At 47.0% G+C, this 27,343-nt stretch overlaps 1 protein-coding gene across 2 annotated transcripts in view; it reads left to right on the forward strand.

Moving 5' to 3' along the window:
- The window catches only part of LRRK1 (leucine rich repeat kinase 1), an 800,699-nt gene that overhangs the window by 439,079 nt on the left and 334,277 nt on the right, over positions 1 to 27,343 (forward strand). For both annotated transcript variants that reach the window (XM_085644543.1, XM_085644544.1), the window contains exon 11: positions 14,014 to 14,126. In XM_085644543.1, coding sequence (XP_085500669.1) covers positions 14,014 to 14,126 — 113 coding nt within the window. The remainder of the gene's footprint in view (positions 1 to 14,013; positions 14,127 to 27,343) is intronic.

Here is a 27,343-nt window from a genome sequence, read left to right on the forward strand (position 1 = left end):
TGGGCGTCGCCAGGGAGAGCAGTATCGGCGAGTGGTCAGAAAGCGTTCGTGGGAGTACCGCGCACTCGCGAATTTGCGAAGTGAGGGGCGCAGATAGTAACCAGTAGTCTATCCGCGTATGCAGGTTATGGTACGCCGAGTAATGCGTGTAGCCTCCCTTTGCCGGGTTACGAGTGCGCCACAAGTCCACCAGGTCCAAACATAGCATACCCCGAGTGATCGCCCTCGCTGCAGCAGGTGGCGCTCGGCTCGGGCCTCCTGATCTATCCAGCTCCGGGTCGAGCACTACATTAAAGTCGCCTCCCCATAGTACCTGCCGCGCGCCGGTATCCCCCACCGCTCCCGCCAGCGCTGTGAAAAACTCAGGGCAGTCATAATTCGGCCCATAACAATTAACCAGTAGTAAATCCATGCCCTTTCCCTGAAAGCGCGTGAGTGCATACCTGCCCGCGTTGTCTGTGGCAATGCACTGCAATCTGTGTTCCACCCGCGCGCTGACCCATGTAAGCACCCCTCTAGAGTGTGTAGTGAACCCCGCTGCATGTGCCTCCCTCAGGTCCCTGGTGCGCAGGATAGGGCTGTTAGTGGGAAGATGCGTCTCCTGCAGGAGTGCAATATCTATCTCATGCCTCTTAAGGTAGTGCAGCACTTTACGGGCTTTTCGGTAATCATTCAGTCCCCGTACATTCCAAGAGAGGATTCTTAGTGCATCGCGCTTCTCAGGCATGGCCGCTTCGGTGTTCGCCATAGCTTTCTCTTGGGCGCAAATCCCTCAATTGAGCGCGCCTCCAAGCGCAGGAGCATACTAGTATTGCTAAACTCGCACCCCAACCTAGTGACCTCAAACCCCCGAAACTCAGACCCCCCCTTCCCCCCCGCCCACAGCAGACCCTCCCCAACTCGGCCTTGCAGATTCCCAAACTTGGGCACCCCATACCTCCCGCCTCCCCACCCTCAACTATCGAACTCTCAACGCAGTGGAACGCACACGCGGGCGGAGGTCGCTCTGCGCTCACACGTTAGTGTGGAAGCACCCAGCACCCAACAGCCGCCGCCCGGACCAGCGAGCCACTACGGTGTCTCTCGACCCCTCCCAGCACTTTGATACAACTTCTTAACCGCGTTCTCAAGTGGTAGGCCCCAGCAGCATACTCTATAATCCTATAAAGAAGTTAAGCAACAGGGGGATAAGGCACTGTCCACGGGCCTCCCTGTTGCGACTAGTCCGGTGGGGAGTGCATCTCACATTGTACAGTACCCCATCACCATATCGTCCAGCCGCTCCCCACCCGTGTCCCTCAACTCCTACCTCCCTGCAGCCACTCATGTCCCGACAAAATACCAACTAGCGGAGTCCTGTCCTCTTGGTCAGTCCTGTGCGTCCAGGGCGCCATCTCTCTCGTCCCCTCGCGGTGACGTCGCCGGGCTCCGACGCTGCTCCTTCGCCCAGTCCTTCAGCGCCTTTTGAAGTGCTTTAGGGTCCTGGAATATGTGTGACTTGCCCTGTCGGTTGACTCGTAGCTTAGCCGGGTACAGCATGGCATAGTCCACTCCGAGCTCCCGAAGCTGTTTTTTGGCTGGGGCAAACTGTCGTCTGGCCTCCTGCACCCGGGCCGTGAAGTCCGGGTAGAGCGAGATGGGCGACCCTTCGTAGAACAGTGTCTTCTTTTCCCGGGCCACTCTCAGCGCCGCATCCCGGTCTCTATAGTTCAGAAGTTTAGCTATGACCGGTCGGGGCGGTGCTCCTGGCGGGGGCCTTGGGCCCAGGGACCTGTGCGCTCTCTCTACCACGAACATCCCGGAGAACACTTCCTTCCCCAGCAGCGCAACCAACAATGTCTCCACAAAGGTCTCCATGCGGCCTGTGGCGGTGGATTCCGGCAGGCCAGTGATGCGCAAGTTACAGCGCCGAGAACGGGCCTCTAAGTCCTCTGTCTTGTCCTGCAGCATCTGCATTTGGCGCTCGAGCTTCTTGTGGTCGCTGTCTAGTGCGGTCTGCGCGCCCTCCACCTCTGATATGCGGCTGTCAGCCTGGTCTAGGCGCTCCGCATGCCTGTCCAGGCGCTCTCCCATGCGGTCCATTCGGTAGGAGAGCGCGTCGATTTTGGCGCCTAGGGCAGTAATGCCGCTCTGCAGCCCCTTCTCCATGGACAACAAGAGGCCCCTCAAGTCCCGGTCGTCTTCCGCGGGGTCAGGCCCGCCTCCCGTAGCACCCTCCATGGGTGTTTGCGGCTGGGGGCGCCGCTGCTCGAACTTTAATTTCGACTGCGTTTTATCAGCCTTGCCCATCTTGTGCCCCCACTCCGCTAAGCGCGCCGCTGTTCGGCCTGGCAAGTCCCCCGTCCCCGCCCAGCCGTGGCACAGTCGCAGGCAGCCCACCTCAGGCGTCTCGGGGGTTCAAGTAGCTCCTTCCGTCCTCACCCGGCGCACCAATCACCTAACGTCCGCTCCAGGTGTCCAGCAGGCCGTCCGCCCCGTCCCGGCCGCAAGGCTGCCAAGTTCGTGGCGTCCGCGCTCAGCACAGCCTCGGAGGCGTCTCGCCCGTGGTGACTCCCGACCCGTTGCCTCCTCCGCACCTCCGCTGCAGGGCTCACCAGCGCCCAGGAGCGCCCCAAACGCGCCTCGCCACCAGTCTCTCTGTCTTAGGGCGTGATGGGGGTATCACCGATCCTCCGCGCTGCGGGCGCCGTGGGATGCAACCCGGGCCTCTCCGCGTGCCGATCGCACTCCCAGCAGATCGGCGCCTCACTCTCAGTGCCGTCCGTTGCCTCTGGGTGCACCGGCGGACCCCGCCTCGAATCGCCGCTGTCCTCCGCCACGCGTCTCAGGCCCGCTGGCCACACGCCTCCTGACGTCGTCGGCTGTCTCCTCCACCCGAGGTCGGGGATCCGCGGCCTAGGACGCCGCTCGTGTCGCCGGCTCCAGGGGTCGCCCGATCGGGCCAGAGATCGCGGCGTTCAACTGTCCGGCACCCCGGTACGTTCCGCTGGGGCCGACCGTGCTCTGGGGTTCATCGGGGTCAGGATTATTGATGGATATTGATCGTGACTCGCCGGAGCTCCGAGCTCAAGCGGCCATCTTCTTTGCGAGCCAAGCTCCGCCCCCCTAATACAAAGACACATTCATTTTTGGTTGGCACGTGGAGATTAAGTGATTTGCCCACAATCACAGGATGTTTAGCGGACGCCGGGACTTGAATATAGTTTGTTTTTGGTGGAAATAAATCTCTGTTCCACAAATAGGCAATATTGCTTTAAAGGGACTGCTGGTTACAGTTATCAGTTACTCCTCTGAGCGGTCCCCAGTACCTATATTTATTCTTTCAGCCAAGCCTAGCCTCCAGGTATGTGTGACGCCAGGCTAGGGGGAAACTCAGTTACTGTATGGCTCGCTACATACCTACCCCCTTTAGATTCTGTCTCACTCAGTCTCTTAGCCCTTATTTCGGGGGTGTCCGCCAATGGCTAATGACACACATGGTCTCTGGTTGGGCGTTGTATTGGGAGTAGGTGGTGACACTGACTGTGGCACGGCTGTTCAATAAGCTCTGGGTTTGATGTTTGCGGTCTCATCGGGTGCGCTTCGTGCTCCTCAGACATTGTTTGTCTCATGCTCACTGGTTGTGTTTGTGGTGTTTGTGCGGTCTCAGGGGCATGCCATTCCCACTCTTCAACATTGCACTCATCATGAGAGTGGCTGGGTTAATCTTGCTGTTCGCCTACCTTGGTCAATTCATTTGAGTCAACCCTTGCTTCTGTTGGGATGTTCTTGCACCACAAGATGTTTTGGGGAATTTGCTCCATGCTCCTTTTGGCAGTCACCATAGTTCCTTTCGTTGTCCACAGGCCTCATTTGTAGGAGGTTCTGCATTTCCACTCCAGGTAGCAGTCCTTGGTCAGTACTTGGCAACATTCCCCTAGAGTTAACAAGTTGGCGTGTCATCACAGACTCATTTGAAGGTTATTTTTTTCCAGCATTGCTGGTCATGTTGAATTATTGGGCGGTTAGGGGCTATTGTAGAGCTACAGGGCTAGTGGCCCTCAGAGATTGACCAACCAGCATCTAGGCCAGAGCACAGTGTGTAACAGAGGGATATTAATGTATGCCATCCAAAAAATGTTGTGTAGCATCCACACTGTCCTCACCTCGATCCACTCCATGCTCTTGTTCAAAGTGCACCTAAAGCGTTCAACATCTTCATTGGATGGGGGCCATCTAAGAGTTATTTCTCAGTGCCTGAAGTTGCGCTGGTTCATGTAGACTTGGGATTAACGATCCTGAAAGAGTAGACAATGGCCTGTCCAGATCTCACAGGGTAATCCAAAGGAGGCAAAGACCTTTTCTAGTTTTGGCCTGATTTGGTCAACGGCTGACATCGCTCCCAGCTCAACCACTGGGAATTTAGTGCTTGTGTTCCTTGCCAGCTATGCGAATCCTTCATCTGGGAAGTTACCAAAATCTATGCTGATATTCGCCCAGGGGGACATGCAAGACTTCTTGGTGATTCCTGTGTCCACTGTTAAGTTGGCAAGCGTTGCATAAGCTGACATTCGGTTCTTTAATCGTACCCATTCCAGGAGACTACAATTTCTCTCAAGTCTCTTTTTTTGATTTGGCGGCTCCCTAGTGACCTAGACGTGCCACAAGAGTGTGTTGCAGTGCTAAAGGACTACAACGCGGTGGCACCTCTGGTCGATTTTGTCTGCAGTGGCACATAGCTAGTTCTGTCCATGCCGTAATTGTATGAGGATGTCTCTGGTCCGGGCATCATGTTCCTGGAGTCCCATTAAAATATTTTCCACATGTCCTCTTACAATGTTTGCTTCACTCTGTTATCTGATGAGGTATCTCAAATGATGTCTTGGAGATCCATGGCTCTTTGGTATGCTACTTGAGAGATGATCTTTACATAAAATTCTGTTGCTTCGCCCTGTCTGGGCACCAGTGCTTTGACTTTGTTAGAGTTCCTTGGCAGGTAGACTGCCAGATGATCAATTCTGGGACGGTAGCTGACTGACGAACAGTGCTGCTGCAGCTGAACCACCCACCTCTCTATCTTTGGGGACAGGCGGTGGTGTTGTCCATTGAAACATGTTAAATAGTGGCTTGTGGTTTGTTATTTACAATTACTAGAAGCAGTGATGGTAGAGATAAAAAGGGTGCATCCTCACTCAGCTTTCCACAACGCCTGTCTTATGCCTCAAAGCACCAGGCGATCACATTCCACTGTGATCCATTGGACACCAGAAAATATTTGTAGGAGGAGCAGCCATTTGGCAAGGGTGTGTGCTCCCTTCTCATTACCCAATATTTTCAGTCTTTCTGCACCCTGGAGGGGCAGATTGGGGTATTTAATCCCCACTAGACACCAGGAAAAATTGGAGGAAAAGAAAATAGGGTGGGGGCAGCCCACCATGCATATGGCCATGTCCCCACCCCACAACAAATTTAATTACAGCCTTTCTGACCCCCTCGCTGGAGCGGGTTCAGGGACTTTTCCCATTACAGCTGACCCTCTCAGGAGCTGAAAACCTATTAGATGCCAGGGAAAGTGTTAAAAAAAAAAACACAAAGCACTGGAGAGGGGCACCATGCATATGGCCATGCCCTGACCCCAACAGATGGTGTTGCAGTCTCTCTACTCCCCCAGACGCCAGGAATTGTTCTTACTAAAAATAAATAAAGAGCTGGGGACAGTTCACCCCGATATTGCGCCACATCCTCAGCCCTAAAGGGAGCAGTACAGTCTCCCTGTCCTCTGGGCAACACATTGGAGGTTGTGCCCCAAATCATCCCCCTGACAGGTGCCGAAAGCCCTCTAGACACTAGGGATTTTTTTTTTTAAACGGGGGGTTGGGGGTGGCACGCCATGGCGTAGGGCCATAGCCCCACCCTAAAAGGAGACATGTCACTCTTTCTGACTCCCAATTGACACCAGAGATTTTACATTTGGGCAATACAAAGAGCTGTGGGCTCACTAGACACCAAGGATTTCGAAATGGTGCCAAACAAACAAAAGAATGGCGGCAGTCCACTTTAGCATTTTGTCCACTAGACAACATGGATTTCAAAATCATGCCAAAACAAACAAAAGAATGACTGCAGCCAAATTTGGCATTGGGTCCACTGGACACCAGGAATTTCAAAATGCAAAAGCAAACAAAAGAATAGAGGCATCCCATTCTGGCATCTGGCCATACCCCCAACCCAGGATGGGCAAGGGAGGCTTTCCGCCCCGCACTGAGTGGGGGGGCAGATAGGAATGTTTACCCTCTTGGAGGCCGGGAAGAAAGCTCACTAGACACCAGTGATTTTGCATTGGTCCAAAACAAAGGGATGTGGGCATCCACCCCAGATTTGGCCACACCCCACCCCATAGTGGCAGCCCAGTCTATAGTATAGGGATGGGGTCTAGCCCATCCTGACATCAGGCCCCACACCCACTAGTAAGCACTTAGCCATCTTTCAACTGCCCGGGGGACTAAAGCATCCCCATCCCTATTGCGAGCAAGAGGAAATGTTGATTATTTGATTTTTATATTTGGGCCAGCAGAGTGGAGCTAAATCCCAATATCATCCCACTTGCCATGCTGAATGGCTGCACTATTCGAGATCGGCGGCCACAAGGGTAAACCTCCCAAACTCAGACATTCCTGAAAACTAGACACCCAGGAGAGACCAGTAGGAGCTTTGTTGCTTTTTCTGTCACAGGCGCTAGGCCCACAAGCTCAAGTAGGGCCCCACTTTTATCAGGAGACATATGGAAATACTCTGTGATAGGAAATTGATGGATGCCCATATTCTGTATGTTACCCCCACAAATAGGTGAAGAAGATGTGTGCTTTTAGCAATCAGGTTTGCATGGGCTTCTTATTTGAAAAAAAACTCATTATTTCCACACAAGTTACACCAACCTGGACAGGAAAGATGTAATCTGTTCATGTTGCATTTTAGGCCTTTTCCTGTCGCAGGCGCTAGGCCCACCCACACAGGCAGGGTATCGGGAGCCATGTGGAAACACGGGGTGGTAGGAAATTTATGGATTATTTAAAATTCCAGAGCTTTCCCTCATAAATGTGAGAGCAATGTGTTTTAAGCCAAAGTTTGATGTTTGCAAGGGGTTTTAGGAAAAAAAGTATGATAAGCAAACAAACCAGTTATCAGAAACGTTTGGGTATGGCAGGTTACCCTGGGTGGCGGCTGAGCTAGGACCCAATTTCCGCAGCTACCCACGTTGTAAAAGAAGCTTTTATTTTGCTGGAATAAATGTGATGTCTCCAGGTCATATTTTGTGTCGCAGGAGCTAGACTCAGCCACAGAAGTGGGGTACTTTTATTACTGGGAGATGAGTGGAAACACATAATAGTAGGATGTTTCTTGTATCCAATTGGACTGCCCTGCATTTGTGGCTTCCAAATGTAAGACAGTGTGCAATAAAGGAGACGTTTTGCAAAATGCCCTCTTAATCACAACAGTATGGGTAACCACAGATTCAGAGGTGTCCAAATAACCACTGTGTACATTTCAGGAATTCATAGGTTTCATTAAAAAAACAATTCTTTATAATTTTCAAAATAAACCCATTACAACTATAAGAAAAAGCTGCATCTCCTATCTATATAGTACAATCAATAATATGGAAACAATTATATGCTGCATAAGTATAAAAGTCGATCATACTGTGTTTAATATGCCATGCATGAATCAATGACAATATACAGACAAGAAGTTCTTGTTGGAAGCGCGAAGACTAGCAGTAGCTCATTTCAGCAGTGGCAGAGCCATAGGCTCACTAAAATGCAACATAGGAGTTTCGGAAGTCAGGACGAGGAGTCCAGGGCTTGCATTAAATGATTATCCTGCAGTGGGCCTTAGATGTTCATGGGCCTGCTATATAGCGGTAGCATGGAGTAGTATATTTCCTATTTCTCCTGACAATGTGCCATATCTAACAACCAATCCTGGATGGAGGGCACTCATCCTCACGTAGGGCATCTGGCGTTTACCAAAAAGCAATGCCAAGGCACAAAACGTTTTGTTATTGTCTGGCATCTCCATTGGGAGACACAGAAGTGCCAGCCCTTGTGATGGGTGTAGTTGCAAGTGTAAAATATCCAGTATTCCGAAATAGAGGGGCATATCTAGGCTAACTGCATGAATTTGACCCCCTTCCCCCCCCCCATTGCATCTATTGCACTCATAATCATATATTTATACACAGTGTAATACGTCTGATGAAGAAACCACAAATGTATAATATGAAGCTTGCCGTTAGGGGAAACGCATTGTCCGACCACACGTGCCTTCCATTCCTTGACGGAGATGGATGTATCCAAAGCCGCCTTCCACTGAGCCGTGCCATACTGCAAAGCCAGCCGCATCGCGTGTTGCGCAGAAGCATAAAGACGAAATAGAAGGTGCCAGAAGGAAGACAACGTGAGGAGGACTGCAAGTGTCTTCCATTCAGATGGTGCCGCTGAGAATTCTCAATAATAATCCTGGAGTCTCACTTGGATGCGAAAGAAAGTGAACCGGGTGAGCGAGTCCAGCAGTTTACTAGTTCCGGTGGTTAGTCTCTCACAGGATCGCCCATGGGGGAAAAGACTACCCATCTCCGTTACACCCAGCGCAATACTCTCTGAGCAGCTAGTCTCTTCCTTAGTATACAGTGCAATGGGGACTGAATGACCAGTTGCTTGGAGGAGTATAAGGTCTGGTGGCCAAGCTTGGCTCGTAATCGGATCCAGGCCTGTTACACGCTACCATGTCTATTTCACAGCAAGATTATTGAGTGGTTTGTCCAATCAAGACTAGAAGAGGCGAAGGGTATACCTGGTCATGCTTTGGTGCAAAGTGCGTCATATAGGTGGGCGATCTGAGCCAATAATTGGCAAGTGAAGCTTGTGCTCAGAGGCAATATTAATAGAGCTCAAATTCTGGGTCTGCAAGGCTGCCGCAATCATAGGGCAGAGTTAGGGTTTCCCAGCAGAGTCTAGGTTGCCCCCCCCTGCCCAGGCAAGGTGCACCATGGAGTGCACAGGGTACAGAAATAATGATGATGTGGAGGAATAGGTATATTCATAAAAAGATAGAGTAGCCGCTGAAGGATGACCCTTTTCATTATGGCTATGCGTCCCATCAATGAAAGAGGCAATTTATTCCACCCACGGATCTGGTCTTCTAACGCAGATATCACTACTCCATAATTCTCAAGCACAACTTCCAGCTTGCTAGCGGTAGTTTGAATCCTCAGGCGTTTATGGGAGTCAGTCACCCAGCGCTATGGCAGCAAGAGTGCGCATATAATAGTAGCCGGGGTAAGTGGGGATGATAGCGGTTTTGGTCCAGTTAATCGCTATCCCATTACACCATCCGGAACAGTAAGAATTTGTGTCGAACAGGTTTCATATTTACTCCCGGGCCATACAATTAGAGGGTAATGTGGTCCGCATAAAGCTGTATTACAATATTGTGTCTCTAGAAAGCCAGGCCCCTATGGCCATGAAGTTCACGATTGCCACGTCCAGTGGCTCAGTCCCCAGAGCATAAGGCAAGGGAGAAAGAAGGCAACCCTGATGAGTACCTCTGCAAATTGGGATGGGGTCTGACTGAAAGTCATTGATACGGATCTGCAAGGGCCATATATAGCAGCTGGGTCAGACGCAAAAATGGATCGGATCCCAATTCTGTGTAGAACTGCAAATTAAAAGGGCCGCTCAGAGTCGAAAGCTTTAGTGACGTCAAGAAAGACAGCCACATATTCTTCCATCTGGCCTCAGTTGGTGCCGGAGGGCAATAAGCGTGGAGCAGTGAGGGATGAACCCAGCCTTGTCAGATAGGTCCGGAAGTAACAAGCTCAGCGTGTTAGCCAATACTTTAGCAAGTGTCTTGGCATCAGTATTGAGGGGGAAGTATTGAGGGGGGTGTAGGAATCCCGGCGATCTGAAGGGTCGTCTGGTTTAAGAAGCGTTATTAGAACGCTTTCTCGTAAGGATGGAGCCAGAGCATCCATTCATAACACCTCATCGTATACCTGTAAGAGACGAGGGGCAAGAAGAGCCAAAGAGGTCTTCTAAAACTCGGAGGGAAGGCCGTCACTCCCTGGAGTTTTGCAGGCAGGCAGCCCACTTATTGCTGCCGTAATCTCGTCTACGGTTACAAGCTTCAAAAGAAATGCACTACGAGGCACCTCCGGCCAGGCCAAGGTCAGACGACTCAGATTGGCAGTGTACTCCTCCGAGGTACGTGATTGCCAGGGGGTATATACTGAGTATAATGTTTCGCGAATTCTGTTATATGCCCTCAGCATCAAATATCGTAGTGCTGTCATTGCAAATCAGTTAGGTGACGCTCTGGGGGCTGCACTGTATTCGCAAGAAATTAGCAAACATCCGGCCACGCCCATTACTTTCACCATATGCATGCACTGTAAGATATTGCAGCAAGTGTTTGCTTCTGCTGTCGGCCAGGGCACAATATTCAGTTAGGGCAGTCTGGTGCTCCAGAATCAAATGAGGATGGTAAGCCGTCTGTCGCGCTCCATTTGACGGAGTTATCATTCCAGTAATTCTATCCGACACCGTAGGTCTTTCCAGATCGATAATTGTTTAGACATACATATCCCCTTATGTACACCTTAAAAGTCTCCCTTACCGTAACCACTGCTCCCACCGACTCCTCATTCGTTGCATTGTCGCGCTGAAGATGTGAGTGAAAGGCCGGATCCAGTAGTGCCTGGGAAGAGAGTTTCCATGCGAATGCAGTTTATAGAGGCTGGGAGGGCAATGGTGAGTACCAATGGAGAGTGATCGGAGAGGGTCCGAGGCACATATTCCACTCGCGTAACCCAACTACAGACGTCATGAGTGCCTAACCAGACTAGGCCGGAGATGGCTCGAGCGGTCCGCTGGGAACCCACCTGCCTGAACTACCTAGGGGTACATATTTATCATACGATGGCAGATATTCTGGAGGGGAATGTGGGCCGCAGCGTACGGGCCTTGAAGGGGAGTATGGCATTTTGGGCCACCCTCCCGTTATCGGTGACGGGCCGCATCTCCCTTCTGAAAATGGTGGCACTCCCTCGCTTATTATACTATTTTAGGACGCTTCCGGTGTGGATACCCAACTCCACTTTCCGGTTGCTGAAATCGATGGTGGTGTCTTTTCTGTGGGGTACGGGCAGGCGTAGAGTGGCGCATGCAACGCTTATACGGCCCAAGAGCGAAGGAGGGCTGGCGGTCCCCGATTTTGAGATATATAACTTAGCGGCGCAATTGCAGATCTTCACCCAAAATGTGGCGCGGGTGTTCCGCGGTCCAGAGGCCGGACGAGTGGGGGGAACGCCACGCCACGTCCTTTCTTACATCACCCTGCAGCAGAGGCTGGACGCCTGGGACCTCCTCACGGAGGAGTTAACCTTTAGGCTCTGCTGGAATCGCTTCCAGGGACGTGCGGGGGTGGTTCATCCGTACGCGCCGGGGATGCCACTGGGGATGCTGACTGCGTTACCACACGGTGGAGACTGGTCGCAATTACAACTTTGGGAAGAAGCGGGACTACAGGTGGTAGGAGACCTTTATGAAAGCGATGGCCTGCCAGTATGCTATGATGGCAGCAGGAACTGTTAAGGCGGTCACGTGCCTATATTCTAGAATGCTCCTTGAAAACCTACAGCCGCTAGATGACCTTCGGGGGAAATGGGAGGGTGACCTAGGCAGAGCTATCCCTGAGACGACCTGGGCACAGTTAGTGAGACGGGCTTGGAAGAGCACGAGAAACGCAAGATTCCAACTGGTGCACTTCTACATACTCCACAGAGCATACCTGACGCCGGGAAAAATCCAGAAATATTTTAAAGTTGAGGAGGCGGCATGTCCCAGATGCCTGAGAACGGGGGTGGAACTGGATCATATGCTGTGGTCTTGCCCAGCGCTGGGGCCCTACTGGACAGAGGTGGGAGATACCCTGAATGAGGTAACAGAGAGGGGACTGGAGTTTGATATGGCTGTCAGTATACTGCACTGGTTCCCGCACACGCCCAAAACTAAAATCACGAGCAAATTCGTAGACATGGGCCTTATATTAGCGAAACGGGAAATTACGAAGCGGTGGAAGGCAACAGTGGGGCCCACTAGCAAGCGGTGGAAGGGGGAGTTTCTTAAATGGGCCACCAGCGAGGGTGCGCTGCGGTATCAATGGGCTCATAGACGCAGCGATGAAAAGGCGCTAGAGGCAGCAGCTGCGTGGGAGGCGCTAGTGCAGGCGCTGCGAGATTATGAACCTGGCGCGGAGGGAGATGACCGCCCCGGGGCTGAGGGAGTGCCCCCGGAGCAAACTGGGCACATCACATAACTTGACACATTGGTATTCCTTGGGCTGTACGACATTAGAGGGCAGGGATTGTCGCATGCGTTGGTGAGGAGGATTGAGGGAGGGTGAGGGAAACTAGAAGTGTTTTGCTTAGGGGTTAAGGGTAGAGTTTTGTTATGTAGTTAATTGGTTTTATGCGTTGTATAGTCCGGGAGGGATTCTACGAACCTGTCTTAAGTGTTATATAATTGGGAGGGAGGCGTGCGCTTATTTTGCAGGAAGTATGGTGAAACAAATTGTGTAAGGTTTTCTATGTGGATGTGCAAAAACCAATAAACTATGTTTAAAAAAAAAAAAAAAAAAAAAAAATGAGTGCCTAACCAGTAGTCCAATCTTAGGTTTCCTTTGTACCAATTTTCCATTCATTATATTTGAAAAATCATTGTAAGGTGCAGCTCAGTTGTTGGCTCTGGGTATCGCATGTTTTTGGAGAACCTAAAAACCATATGTATCCCCACAACCAGAAGTGTCTATTGGATGCAACAACATATTGCTTTTGTAAATCGTCCACTGTGACAAAAAAGTACCAATGAAAAAGTCGTCACAAATGGCAGTTTTTTATTTTCAGTATGTTTGTTTTTATTTGTTTCTTCGGTAAAACCTTAATGGCTCTACACAAATGACCCCTTGTTGAATCAGAATGTTGTCTACTTTTCACAAAGGTATAACTTTCAGGGATCGTCCATGGGTTTCAAACCAAAACGTTTGTTTTTTTTTACAACTCTGCTCATTCCTGAAAGCTGAGAAGATGCTGATCCCAGCACAGCAAGCCTTTCATTGATGGCATTTTCAGGAGAAAAAAATATGATATCTTGTACAGCAATTTTTCCCATTTTCCCTCCCAAAAGCCAAAATGAAGCTATGTTTCGGTTTCCTCCAGGAGACTCTACAGTCCTTGATACCGTTAGAATCTTCGGGACGTTGGAAAAAAAAAACGACACCAATTTGGTGTGGATACCCTTTGTCGAAAAAATGATGAAGGTTTAAGTGCAAGCTAGCATAAACATCCAAAAAAGGACTTCGCGCCAGGGTAAAAAAGCCCTAGCAGTCAAGTGGTTAATAGTATTAGGACCGTGAGCCAATCAAAATGCAAAGTTTGCCACAAGTCTGATGCATAATATATGGTAGTAACACAAGCCTGCTTCCTTTCTGTCTATGCTGTGCGACTATGAAAGTGTTGGAATGTTCCATTTGGTTGTTTTCCACGGGTGAGTCACAATCAGCCCTTTTCATTAAACTTTAAAATCACAGAAACTCATTGATACACTTACGTAACTGATGTACTGAGTGTGATTAGTACACATGTTGCTTCTGGAATATATTTCACTAACATTTCTAGTGCATATGTTTCTGCTGACATGACTCCTCTAGTTTACTTTACCAACCCTTTCCTGATAACAACCGACTTTAATAACCAACATCAATTTCTTAACTGTTATTACATTTTGTTTACAGACTAACCACACAATACTGCGATTTGCCAATATGCTAGCATAGATGAAACTTGTTATTAGAACAAATCTACAAAAGTTTTAACGTAAACGTCTGCTCTTTGCTAGTTAGGTTTTTTAACATGCATATCGTAATTCCTTTTGCATGTAATTACTTATTTTTTCCTTTTTGTGATTAATTCCAAAACAGAATATCGTCTCCATGAAGCTGTCTGGAAATCAACTAGCTGGCTGGCCTACTCCTGAAAAGTGGGCCTGTAAATATCTCAAATGTCTGGACGTCTCCAAGAACCAGCTTGGCAAGTGAGTGATGCTTTTAATGTGGCTTCTGAGTTGGATCTCGTTGGTTCCAGTGCTTTATTTGAGCCGTTGTTTTCCGGTGCCGGTTCCGGTGCTGGGCACCGGACCTAAATTTTCAATACCGGTGCTTGTGTCAGTTTGCCACAAGGTGGTGTTGTCTTGTTAATTTAGAGATGACCACAACAACAGTTAATTATTAATTCAATAGGCAGCCATGCGAATACCGGGCTTCAGCTGTGACAGTTAATGTCATTCGCATGAGTGTCCTGGGCAGCGAGTTTTAGTCCATGATTGTGCACTGGTGGAGGGTCCATAACCGCACCATCAGCGCCCACCCCCCTCTGAATGGGGCATAGTAACAGCAGTTTTCATGGGCAAGAGCCCACCAGCTTGTCATGCCTCCTGCTCCTCCAAACCCTAAGTGAGGCCTAGTTTGTGGTCGGTGAGTACAAAGCCTGTGTCAGGTGAGCAGACTCGAGGCCTCTCTTTTGTGATCTGCAGTGAAGCACTGCTTTAACCAAACGTGACCTCCTTTTTCAACACGCTACATTTCCAGGAACATAGGGTGATAGGAGTTTGCACACAGGTAGTACACTGGTAGAGGAGGTCAGCAGGAAGTTGGCCAATATAGTTGGAAATCTAATCCAGGGGTAAGAACTAGGATATGGCAATCAGAATATGGCAACTGAGTCGCTATTTCTTATTTGCCTAACACAATGGAAGACAAGAAGAAGCTGTCCTGTGACTTAAAGAAAATGATGAAGGACCTTCTCTCAAAACATCACAGGGAGACTAAGAACTGGGGAGTGGGGCGTCCACCTGACCTCTCTTTGAAGCCCTAGAAGAACACCATACATCCCTGTATCAACCTTATAAGCCTTGAAAGCATTCTCAGAGGTTTGGAAGCCAGAGGGGCAGAAAGTCAAGTAAGTCCATATATTTACATATCTTATATCACTAGTCCAACAGTATCTGGTTCACATCTAGAATATGACGGGGCATGCTGTTCTTCTACTGTATGGAAGTGTTCTGTAAATGTATGACACATGACTCTCACTGACGCAGTCGAACACAGAAGAGGCATTAGTATCCACATGCCTACTAGAATGGCTTGGCCATGTGTCACTGTGACAGAAAAGAGATTATATCACGATTGCAAAGCGTGCACTGAGGAGAATGCTCTCAAGAGCTAGGTGGACCTAGAATGTTGCAGGCACACTGTAGAAGAGTGTGTGTGCCCCAGGGAAAATTGTATAAAGATAACATTTGTTCCTAAGCTGTATACCAATGTTGTTTCAGAAATTGTATATGAACACACTAAGCCTAGTGAGAGCATAATGTCCATGCACAGTGTACTTCATTTTGTGGCCCTTGCATGCAAGATAGCACTTGAATCATCAGCCACTTCCCTTGCATATGAGACCATGGAAGAAGAGTATGAAAGAAGAACTCTTATAAGCCAAGCCCCGCCATCCACTTATGGGTTCAGGAGAGGAGCACTTTGTGCTGCAATATCAGCTACCACCAGATCTGCAGCTGTACCAGCTCATACCTCCACCATCTGACACCAAATGGTACCAGCACCACTTCTCTCATGCACTGGCTGGAACAGCCATAACTCCTGCAACAGATGGAGCAACCAGCATGTATGCATCAGGTGGTGCAACGACCACCATCACCCCGGCAGTGACTGCAGCAACCATCACCAGCCCTATGGTGACTGGAATTGCCTCTGCCACAACTTCTAGCCCTGTGGCCAGAAGGGTCTACACCCATGAGTGTCCAGTGTGCTCCAATTGACATCCATCAGTCAATCAATCAGGATTTATAAAGCACAGTTAATCATCTGATAGGATATCCAAGCACTGGCGGTTAATGTACGGGAGTCCTCAGTTGTGTAAAGCCTTGCATGCATGGGTCAGCCGCTTGAATTGGCATCCCTTCTGTATGGGGAGCCAGTGGAGTTTCCTGCGGTGGGGTGTGATGTGGGTTTATTGGTGAAGGCCGAGGATGCTGCATGGTCTAAAGTCCCTGTTGAAGGTGTGCAGCAATTCCTACATAGAGGGCATTACCTTAGTCCCTTCGGCTGGTGATGAAGGCTTGTGTCACGGTGTGTCTCGTGTGTAGGGGTAACCACTTGAAGATCTTACTTAGCATGCACAGAATAAGGAAGCAGGCAGAGTAGATGGCGTTGATCTGTGATTTAATGGTGAGCTTGTTGTCAATGATGATTTCGAGGTTTATGGTGTGGTTGGAGGGAGTGGGTGCAGCCCTAGGTCTGATAACTACCAAGAGTCATTCCATGAATTGCTGCTGTTGCCAAAAGTCAGTACTTCCATCTTGTCTGTGTTCAGCTGCAGGCAGTTGTTCTTCATCCAGTTGGTGACATTTGTCATACATCTGTGGAAGTTGGTTTTGGTGGTGGTGGGGTAGTCGGTAATGGGAACTGACGTTGTGGGAACTGACGTTGTTGACCAGCAGGGTCTTATGAGTTGAAGAGCGTGGGGCTGAGGGATAAGCCCTGGGGGATACTGCAGGTGATCTCCTTGGGTTCAGAGGTGAAAGGTGGGAGGTGGATCCTCTGGGTTTTTCCGGTGAGGAAGGAGGTGATCCATCTAAGCACGTCCCCTTGGATGCTGATGTGGTTGACTTTCAATCAGTCTGTGGTGGGATATGGTCTAAGGCTGCCAAGAGGTCGAGGAGGATCAAAGCTGCTGTTTCTCCTCAGTCGAGGAGGGTTCTAATGTAGTCAGTGGCTGCGATCAGGGCGGTTTCGGTGCTGTGATTGCTGCGGAAGCCGGACTGGGAGGCATCAAGTAGCTGGTTCTGCTCCAGGTGTGTTGTTGATGATCTTTTCCAGTATTTTGCCGGGTATGGGAGAAGGTTGATTGGGTGGTAGTTTTTGAGTTCTCTGGGGTCGGCAGAGAGTTTTTTGAGTAGTGGTCTGACTATGGCCTGTTTCCAGAGATCCGGAAATGTTGTGGTGGTGATAGGCATTGGAGAGGGTGGTGAGTTCCTGACCATTCTTTGGTTTCCGAGGTTGAAGATGTGGTTCACGCATGGGTGTGTGGGAGCTCCCAAGTGGATGGATTTCATGGTGGCAGTGGTGTCCTGTGTGGAGAGGATGTTCCAGGTGGTCAGTGTGTGGTTCGTGTCGGAGGGATCATATGGAGGGAGTAAAGGGGCATTCCTGAAAACGGAAGTCATAAGACGCTGCCAGCAATATGATGGCCTACAAACTAGATGGCCATCTTCTTTAAGGCGCAGACAGATGACTGCCACAGAACGGGAGGCGGGAGTACAATCCCATCCTCTCCACACTAGAGATGCGCTCACCGCATCTTCCAGCGCCTGTACCTTAGGCTTTATATACATTACTGATGCCTCTGCAGAATAGGAGTTATAAGGCACTGCCAGTAGATGGAGGCCAATAAACTAGATGGCCATCTTCTCTTAGGTCTTTCTTTGTAAGTTGCTCACGATTCGCGTTCACACTGTTGAACTCTAAGTCCCTGACTTTTCAAATCCTTGGTCAACCATGGGTTGAATGATTTGGCTCTACTGCACCACGCTTGCTTATGAGGTAAACATTAATGTAGAAGTGTGAGAAGCATTATCTATACAAAATAAAACCTGCTTCCTCTACCATAAAGTGTTTGTCTGATCATTTTCAAGCTAAATCTTCTGCTGATCCACTGTTTGTGGATTTGAAATTTTTCCCCATGGTCTGTGGGTTCTTCCCACATTCATAGGCTAGATATCATTTGGAAAGATTGTGCCGTAAAATACATGCGATTAATGTGTGTTCTTACCAGGATATCTATCTTTACAGCTCTTCAGAGAGGTTTAGCTTTGTCCAGATACAAGGGAGCACCTCGACGTGGATGGCACTAACCTAATCCTATTATTAAAAACTTTGCTAGAAAAACAGACATTTGAGGTGAGCAAATTCGAAGTGTCGCTAGTGTTGTAGGGTGCTCATACAGGAGGTGCTTTCCACCTAAACCTGGGAACTACCCAGAGTTCTCTGCTTCTTTTTTTGCATAATTTATGCAGCACTGTAAGCCTGAAAGGGAATGGTTTTGACTTAAAGTGAGTGCTCCCTTTGTGTCTGGACAAAGCTAAACCTCACTGAAGAGCTTTAATGATAGCGAAGAACGTTTCAGGGGTTGCTTTTATTCATTCTAGGTTGGCTTGGATGGTATTTTACCATTTCAAATCTGTAATGCTGTGCCTGGAGTGATAAGATTTTTGTCATTTTACAGCTCAAAGTGGATGGCACTGTGCAAATCCTCTACTTAAAGAGTTTGCTGTAGAAATGGCACAGCACTTAGTCCCTTTCTAGCTCCTTGTGAATGGCACTGTCCATTCCTATGCTTAAAAACCCTGCTAGAAAAACAGGTGAACCGATTCGGAGTGTCACTGGTGTAGTAGTGAGCTCTATATAGGAGCTGCTCTCCACCTAAACCTGAGAACTAACTAGTGTTCTCTGTTCCTTTTCTGAATATATATATATATATCTATTTAGATATATATATATATATATATATATATATATATATATATATATATCCCATAGAAGGGCACCACTGGGTAGTTATAGTTAGGTCTGCATTCCCACAGGAAATGTCTTTTTTTGTTTGTTAATAACTTTAGGGTCATTCAAATCTTAACAAAACGTTCCTAGTTTCTTTGTGGAAAGATATGGGGTGATATATCAAATTGGGGAAGGGTCCGCAAAACGCATCATCAAACAAAAACTCCATGCAATTTCCATAAGTATTTTGAAAAGGGCATCAGTTAAAACTGCTGAACGGGAATTACACCAAATGTGGCACAAAACTAGCTTTTGGTCCATGAACGCGTGCTTTTTGCGATTTAGTGTAAATCCATTCAGTAGTTTTTGAGGAATAAAGGTACAAATATGTGTGTATCTAGATCGATTAGCTTAGAGGGGTTACCTGCAAGAGTCACACAAAAACAACTTAAAAAGTGTTCTGAAAAACTGCAACACTTCTCTGGGTCAGTTTTTCAATGTTTGTTTATTCAATTTTTTTTGTTCTTTTTGAAGGAATTTACACAATCCTTATTCCATCTATGAGAATGGACCGACGTGTTTCGGTGGATTGCCTTCTACTGGATAATTGTGGGTTCTGCATTGGGACTGTTAAATGCTCTGTCCCTTCTCAATGTTGTTGACCCTCGACTGACAACTAGACCGATACATTCAAATTCATGTGCTGGCTCATGTCTTCCGCCTTTCCAATTAACAACATCATGTTAAAGAATGTGTGTTCACAACATGTTTTTTCTAATCTTTATTTACATTCATTGTTATTAATTCAATTTCAAAGAAAAAAACAAGTTATATATGCGATGATGATGATCCCTAATGCAACCTTAGTTATTGTGTACTCCAAGTATACTGCACTTCTCCCCGAATATCATGAGGAATTACCCTTTTTAGGTCTCGCCTGACCCAGCGCATGCGCTGGTCTGGCGAGACATTTTGTGAGGGCTCCTAAAAGTGCTACCAGGCCAGCCTAGAGCTACAGTGCATATGCGCGGGCGCGCGCGTCTCGCTTTACCGAGATTACTTTCGCGGCCGCAGGGCCGCTGATGTTTGATCGCGATCACTTTCGCGGCCACACGGTCGCTTTGATGTTCTCCGTGAGGCTTCAATAGATTGCAGTATTTAAAACAAGCATTGACATAGCCAATAGGTCTCGCTTTTGGGACCTTATAAGTGTTTATTTATGCAACTGTTGCATGGCTAAACACTTATAAGGTCCCAAAAGCGAGACCTATTGGCTATGCCAATGCTTGTAAGTCCTTGCTTCTTATTCCACTCATTCTTTCAAGGTGTGGACTATGTGGCAATAATAGAGTAATCTCAAAATGCAAATTCATTAAAGTGCAACATGCAAAGCGGTTGTTTGTCCTACCCCAAAGGAAGCAGCATTTTTGAAAAGTGCAATTTTAGTAAAAGTGTGACGTGCAGTTATTGTATCCTTCCTCAAAAGGGAGCAGCATATAAAGAAAAAAAAGTGCAAGTTGATTAAAGTGCTACGTGCATGGCAGTTTTTCTTACCCTATCTTATCAAGCAATATATAGAAGAAAGTGCGAATTAATCCAAAGTGCATAGTGCTATTATCATTATCAAGCCCCTTCAATAATGTTTTAAAATTCACGTTGTTTCGCCAATCCATGATGCTAACCATTTTGTCATTTGTATCAAAACATTTCAATCTCTTTCCTCGAATCATACTATAAACAATCAATTGCTTTGGGAACATACAGTCCTGATTGATCTCGATGTTATCGGTGTCATGAATGAGCAAGTAAATCAACATCCTCATTAATCTATATGTTGCCAATGTCATAAGTGGACAAACCGTTCCGCATCCTTGTTATGGCCCCATGGTGCCTCAGTTGCAATCAATAATATTAGTTGTGATTCTTGTTTTCGCAGTTCCTTCTCCCGGTCCCCCCCTCTTGGGTGGGCCCTGACATGTTATATGCCCCAATACAAAGATGTCGATAATGATCGGTCGTGCATCTGGTTAAAGTGGCCGGCCACAGGATAGATTTTATTCCCATTTATTATCTCTCTTGTGTGCTGTGGGATCCTTAATTTTAGTTTGTGCTTGGTACTGCCAATATACAGCTTATTGCAACCACATTTTATTGCATAGATGACAAACTCCGTGTTGCGCGTTATTCTTTCTTTAATCGGCACTGTACGACCTTCCATTGTACGGTAGCTCCTACTATTCACACCATGTTTACATGCTTTGCATGAGTTGCACTTCATGAAGCCTTCCTGATTCCTCGACAGCCATGAACCCTATCCTTGTTGATTTCCCTTATTTATATAAAGACTAGATGTCAGAATATCTCTCAAGGATCGTACTTTTTTATGTAGTCTGTGCGCCTTTTTCAAAGATTTCAGCCAGATGTTCATCATTTTTCAGAACACACCAGTGTTTCGTTAAAACCTTCTTGATACTGGGCTGGGCCATATTATACTCTAGGAAGAGTCACTTAGTGATTTTACTGTCTTCTTCCTGAGCCATTTGGGGATAGAGGGGCTGCTTCCTTGTTTTTTCTTTAGACCTGTGTTTGGCATCCTCAAGAACGGTTATTGGATATCCTCTTTCTCTGAACATACTAAACAGTCTACACACCTCTTCATCATATAGCTCTTCAGTTGAGCAGACTCTCCTCGCTCTCAACATCTGGCTGTAAGGGATACTCCACTTGAATGCATATGGGTGGCCACTGTTCTCATGTAGAATGGAGTTGGTTGCTGTCGGCTTCCTGTCTATTCTTGTTGTTAAAACATTCTCCTTGGCCTCCAACTTCACATCCAAAAAGGTACAATGTTGACGACTTCATGCATGTGTGAACTGCAGGTTACAATTATTGTTGTTTAGTTTGGTCAGGAAAAGCTCCAGATCACTTTCACTGCCTTCCCATGAAATAAATAAATTGTCGATGAACCTGGTCTACAATGCCATACTTTCCATATGTATGCACTTTGTTTTACTCAGCCCAGGCCACCTCCTTCTCCCACCACCCCATGAAGAGATTTGCGTAGGTGGGGGTGAAGGAGGTGCCTATTGCCGTCCCTTGTTCCTGTTGATAGAACTTCGAATGTGAAGATGTTGTGTGTAAGACAGTCCTTCAGCATGTCCATCAGCATTTGTGTGTGTTCTAGCCATTCCACTGGTCGATCTCACGTAAAACTTGTGCATGCCTGTATTCCTTTCTCGCGCTTGATTGAAGTGTACAACGACACAACATCCATAGTCACCATGATGTACTTTTTTTTCCATGGGATGTTATCTAGCTTTTTTTTAAAGTCTGTACTGTCTATTAGGTAGGAAGGAAGGCTAGTTACATACTCTTGTAAGAACAGGTCGATGAATCTAGAGTTATTTTCCAATAGTGACCAAATTGAGCTTACTATTGGCCTTCGGGGTGGGTTCACTGTGTATTTGTGAATTTTTGGCAAGAGGTAAAAAGTGGCTAATCTTGTGTTCTCCGTACGAAGATACTGCAGTTCTCCCCAGTCTAATAAGCCCACTTCAAACCACTCCTTTAATTTTAGATGATATTCCTTTTCTAATTCATTCAGAGGGTTCATTCTCGAACGAGTATAATGCAGAGAGGTGTTCAATTGCCTTTGGGCTTCTGTCACTTGAGTCCCTTGCTCCATTAGGACTGTATTCCTTCCCTTATCAGAGGGTTTTATGATGAGGGAAGGATTATCCTTTAGTTCATTAATTTCTTCTGGGTAAGATAACATCTTAAATGAGATCATTACTCTATAAGCTAGTATGGCATTAAAGGCCCAAAAGTGAGTACAAAATAGCTCAGATAATGGGTCTCCAACCTTTTCTGTATTGAGAGCCATTTAAGTTCAATGAAACGCATTGAGAGCTACTGAATTTATTAGTGTTGCAGAATTTCCATTTTTTTATATGAATAATAATTCAACCAAGGAAAGCTTTCAAATTTCATAATCTGGGCTGCACACAGGTGAGCTACTCAGAAGTAGCTGGAGAGCCACAGTAGTTCACAAGCTACTGGTTGGAGACTCTGAAGCATCATTAATGCCGTCACAGATACAACTACCTTAGGTGTAGCAAGTATGTGTTATGTGCAACGTTGGCCCTATACCATACACTTCACAGGTAGCTTAGTTCACATTAACAATCAACCACAGATATATGGGAAACCCTCATTACACACAGTGTTCAATATGTAAGCAACTGTTCAGAGAAAGCTAAGTTCCTCATGATACTCAACATCTGTTCCAAAATTAATGCCCTACTATCTATATCAAACCCCACGCAGTCACCAAACCTACATTGAGAAATGGAGTTGATTCGTGTAGAAAATTAGGTACTGTAAACAGTGTTAACTCTATTGAGAGATTTACTCTGTACCACACTGTTTGCAGACAGTGAAACTCTCATGAGAAATACACGAGAGGGTACTTAAAAAACGATCTATTTATAACAGTGTACACTTTATGCAACATTTGTCAAAAAAGACAGTATTCGCTTAAAATAACCAAGTTCTGAAGGTGCTAAAATAATGCTACCTGATCCCTGAATACTGTGGTGAAAACTTTACAGATAGCCCATCTTCTTTTTAAGCTAAACAAGCACATGTACATTGGTTAGTACCTGGTACACACAGTCTTCTATGTTATGTAGAAATTCTCATGCTGAGACGATTCTGTCTAATAACTCTAGGCTGCTTACAATAATTAGTATCTACGTAGAATCTCTGCCCTGTTGGTAGCTTTTTCTGCAGAACCAAAAACGTGTGTGGAAGTTACTAGACACAAGTCATCAACTGTCATTTGCACACAGAGTTACCCGTCAGTACAAAGATTGATAAAGTTTTAATTGCCTCTACACACCCATGATGCATTAGTAGCACAACCATTTTGTAAACACTTAGACTCATTAGCTGGACACAGGTCATTAGCTGGATATAGGTAGTACAAAATTAGGTAGAGAAGTAATATGGAAGTTAACACTACTACGTACACTAAAAAACAAACACACTCACTAGACGATGTCATCAGTGATTTAATCAAAGGTGTCATCAGTGATGTCATCAATGACATCAGTGATGTTATAAATAAATGATGTCATATAAAGTCACAAGTGATGTAATATGTGAAGTCATAAGCACTACATGGCAGGGGTGCAAGTTATAATGTCTGTAATTTATTGAGTTCAAAACGTTAATATGATCACTGACATATTCACCTAACTAGAACGTTACTTAAACTTTATTTTTCCACTGAATTTCTAAGGTTTAAAAAAAAACACCTTTTTTATCACAATTTACCATAATGTTAATTTAGCCTTTAACTTTTTCAGTGACTATATATCACAGATGCAACTCATTAGCATTTGAGGATTCAAGTTTCTTACTTTCAACAAAGTTTTTCTTGTTTTCAACAAAGTTTTTTTTGTCATCATGAACACCAGATGAGGAGAGAATCTTATTCTCGGTGTTTGCGATTGTAGTTCCGCTTGGCCTTCGTGTTACCTGGGTCTGGGTCTTACGATTGTGTTTGGGCAGCGTTCACTTTACCACTTCCCGCTGTCCCTGCCGAGCAAAGCTCTTAGAGTACCGCTACAGCCATAACCGACCTGCACTATCGTACACTGGCTGTGGATGAGGTCCTGCAGTGGGAGCCAGAGGAAAGATGCATATGCATGGGTGCAGTCTTCACTTACGTTTCTATCTGCATGCACAGTTATTGGCACGGTCGAGCAGGATGACGGTTCCACATGTTAGTGATATGAAGGAGCCCATGCGGCAGAGGGGGGGCACACAGTGCTTAATTTGTAAAATATTAAGTGCCAGGGCTCTGACCAGGAGGCCACTGCAGCTTGCACCACCCATCGCCCCTGTCTTCGCTGCCAAAACAACTACTAACCATCTCTCTCGCATGTAAATGCAACAGTTCAGATTTTTCCAGGTCCCCAAAGCTAAAGGAATGGCTGGGGAGGCAGGTAATAGTATTTTTTTTTATGTATATTGCTTTCCTAAACAACTGTTATACTGCTCATCTCTAAATTACATGAGCAGCGCCACCTTGTGGCAGACCGCCCTAAGTGTGGTGTTGACAATTAGGTGCAGAGCACCGGAATCCAATTAAGTGCCGGTGCTCAGCACCAGAAAGCTCCGGCTCAAATTAAGCACTTTGGCCACGGTTCTTAGGCGCAGTCTGGCTAAGTGAATACCTGATATCGCACAGCTACTGAGGCGCTTGCCCAGAGTGGCCTACCTCCAGGGTGCTGTCCAGTCCCTCATGCCTCGCGCTTCCACTGAGGTTTAACTGGCTTTCCGTATCCCAGCCTCAGACCAGCTGGCATAACCGAGGGATTCAATCTCTAGCGTTATGATTTCTGAAACTCCTAGGGAGCCCGCACTCTCGCCCCAATGTTTGTTCTGAATGTTATAGCGCCTAGAATGTGCAAGTTACCCACACGTGCATGTTTGCCTGATATCTGGGGAAAGAGCAGAGCATTAACCGAGCACGACGGTCTCACGGTCAGAGTGTTCTTAATGTTTGTCCTTCACCGTGACTCATCCGCATACTAAAGTGGGTCATTTACGAGACAATAAAATAGTCCTCTCTGACGTCAGTAACTTTCTTCTGGCTTTGGGCAAAGTCCCTATCCATTTCGCTCCCCAGCTGCGTTCTGCAGCGTGAAGAACAACATCCATTGACGGCGAGCTTCGTGTAAAGGAAGGCGGTCACCTCCGAGCAGAGCTCGGCCAAACCACAGCCTGCTCTGAAGCATGCGGACGCTGACAGGCCTCTTTCATGTGCAGCGTACGGTGTCAGCCCCAGGCAGGCTCCGCGCGCCTGCACGGACGCATGGAGGCACCGGGGGACTGAGCAGTTTAAGCAAGACTGAACATGTGTCAGGCGGCTAATGATGTTTCAACAAGAGACCGTGTTTGAGCTGCAGTGGAGGCTGGCGGAGGGGGTGCCCCATGCTGTGCTTCTCAGGGGGGCCATGTCCACCCGTGTCAGAACAGTCTGACTTGCCTTACTCCTATCTGTCTGTTTAACAAGGAACGTCTCATTCAGTACAGCACAACCTGGGGCACGTGGTTCTGAAATAGTCATTTCCAGCACGTTCGGGGTGAATAGATTGTCCCAGAGGGCTGTACAAATATGGGGCAGAGGCCAATGCAGGGTTCAGGGAATTGGCCATATTATGGCACTTACACAAGCGTCACACTTTATGAAAAAGGGCAGAAATCCATCCAAAATCCCTTCCAAATAGTTAGAGAGAGCCAACCCCTGTTAGAACACCTGGCCTTCCTCTGGGCGCTTTGAAAGAGGTCTTGTTTCCTACTCCCGAAATGAATATGTTAATCAAAAAAGATTTATAGAAAAATAAGGAAATCTATATTTTTAAGAAGAGCAGTCGCATGTTTTACACATGCACTTAGTCATTCATGTACTGTATGCTTTAACAGTGCACACCCGATACAGCACCAAAAAAACCACAAGAGGCATCTCATTTGTTTCATGCCAGCTTGAAAAAAATATGCCTAGGAGTGCACATATAGCATGTTCTAATATGTATGCCCGTATATGCACACGTTTAAAGCTGGTATAGAAAAAGCCCAAGACCTACATCTGATTAAATGGATTATGTGTCCTGTGGTTACAATTAAATAAAATCTCCCTGAAAAAAGAGCCAATCGCTTTATTAAGGATGACTGGGTCTCCTTTTCCGACTTCTCAAGTGTCTCTAAAAAAGCATAGTGCCTCAATCCGAGTGGTCCTGTATTTGTGGAGGGATGACAGCTGATTGAGATTATGGGCCTCATGTAGGTAGCTAAATACCGGTCGGTAACGGCCGAAATTCGGTAAAAAACTCGTTACCGACCGGTATTTAGATAGTTGAGATGTAGGAGGCCAAAAACCCATATTCGGTAAATATGAATCGGTAAATACCGATTCATATTTACCGAATTCTAAAATACCACTTCAAATTTACCGAATACATATTTTCCGATTCGGTAAATATGAAGTGGTAAATATGAAGTGGTAAAACGGAAAAAGATATGTAGGTAAATTCGGTAATTAGGAAATCCTTGAAAATCGGTAAATAAGAGTCGGTAATTAAAACTGATAGAAAGCAGGTGGTAATCATCAACAGTGCATATAAGCAATCCCAAAATCCAACAGCGTGGACAACATGGCCGCTCTGTATGTCATTGCAAGGCGGCTACGTCTACAGGCAGCAGGACTGAGGATATGGAGACGGGAGGAACGCATCTACAGACAGCGCATCACACTCTTCCAACTGACTGACGCAGAGATACATGAAAGGTACAGGCTACACCCCCAAACCATCATGGACCTGATAAGGGACCTGCACCCACTCCTGGACCAGCCAACAAGAAGGGCGCATGCCATACCACCACATGTGCAGGTTCTCTGCAGCCTACACCTACTTGCATCTGGCAGTTACCAGGGGGTGATAGCTGCGGTGGGCGGTGTATCCCAGAGTTGCCTGTCCCGTTTCTTCAGGAAGTTCCTGGATGCCATGATGCAGAGAATGCACCACTACATCAGCTTCCCAAACACACAGGCTGAACTGCAGAAAACGAAAACTGACTTATCACATGGCACAGTTCCCCCATGCCATTGGCTGTA

Source organism: Triturus cristatus, chromosome 3_1 (assembly GCF_964204655.1).
Source record: "Triturus cristatus chromosome 3_1, aTriCri1.1, whole genome shotgun sequence".
In the NCBI taxonomy this organism is placed as follows: Eukaryota; Metazoa; Chordata; class Amphibia; order Caudata; family Salamandridae; genus Triturus; species Triturus cristatus.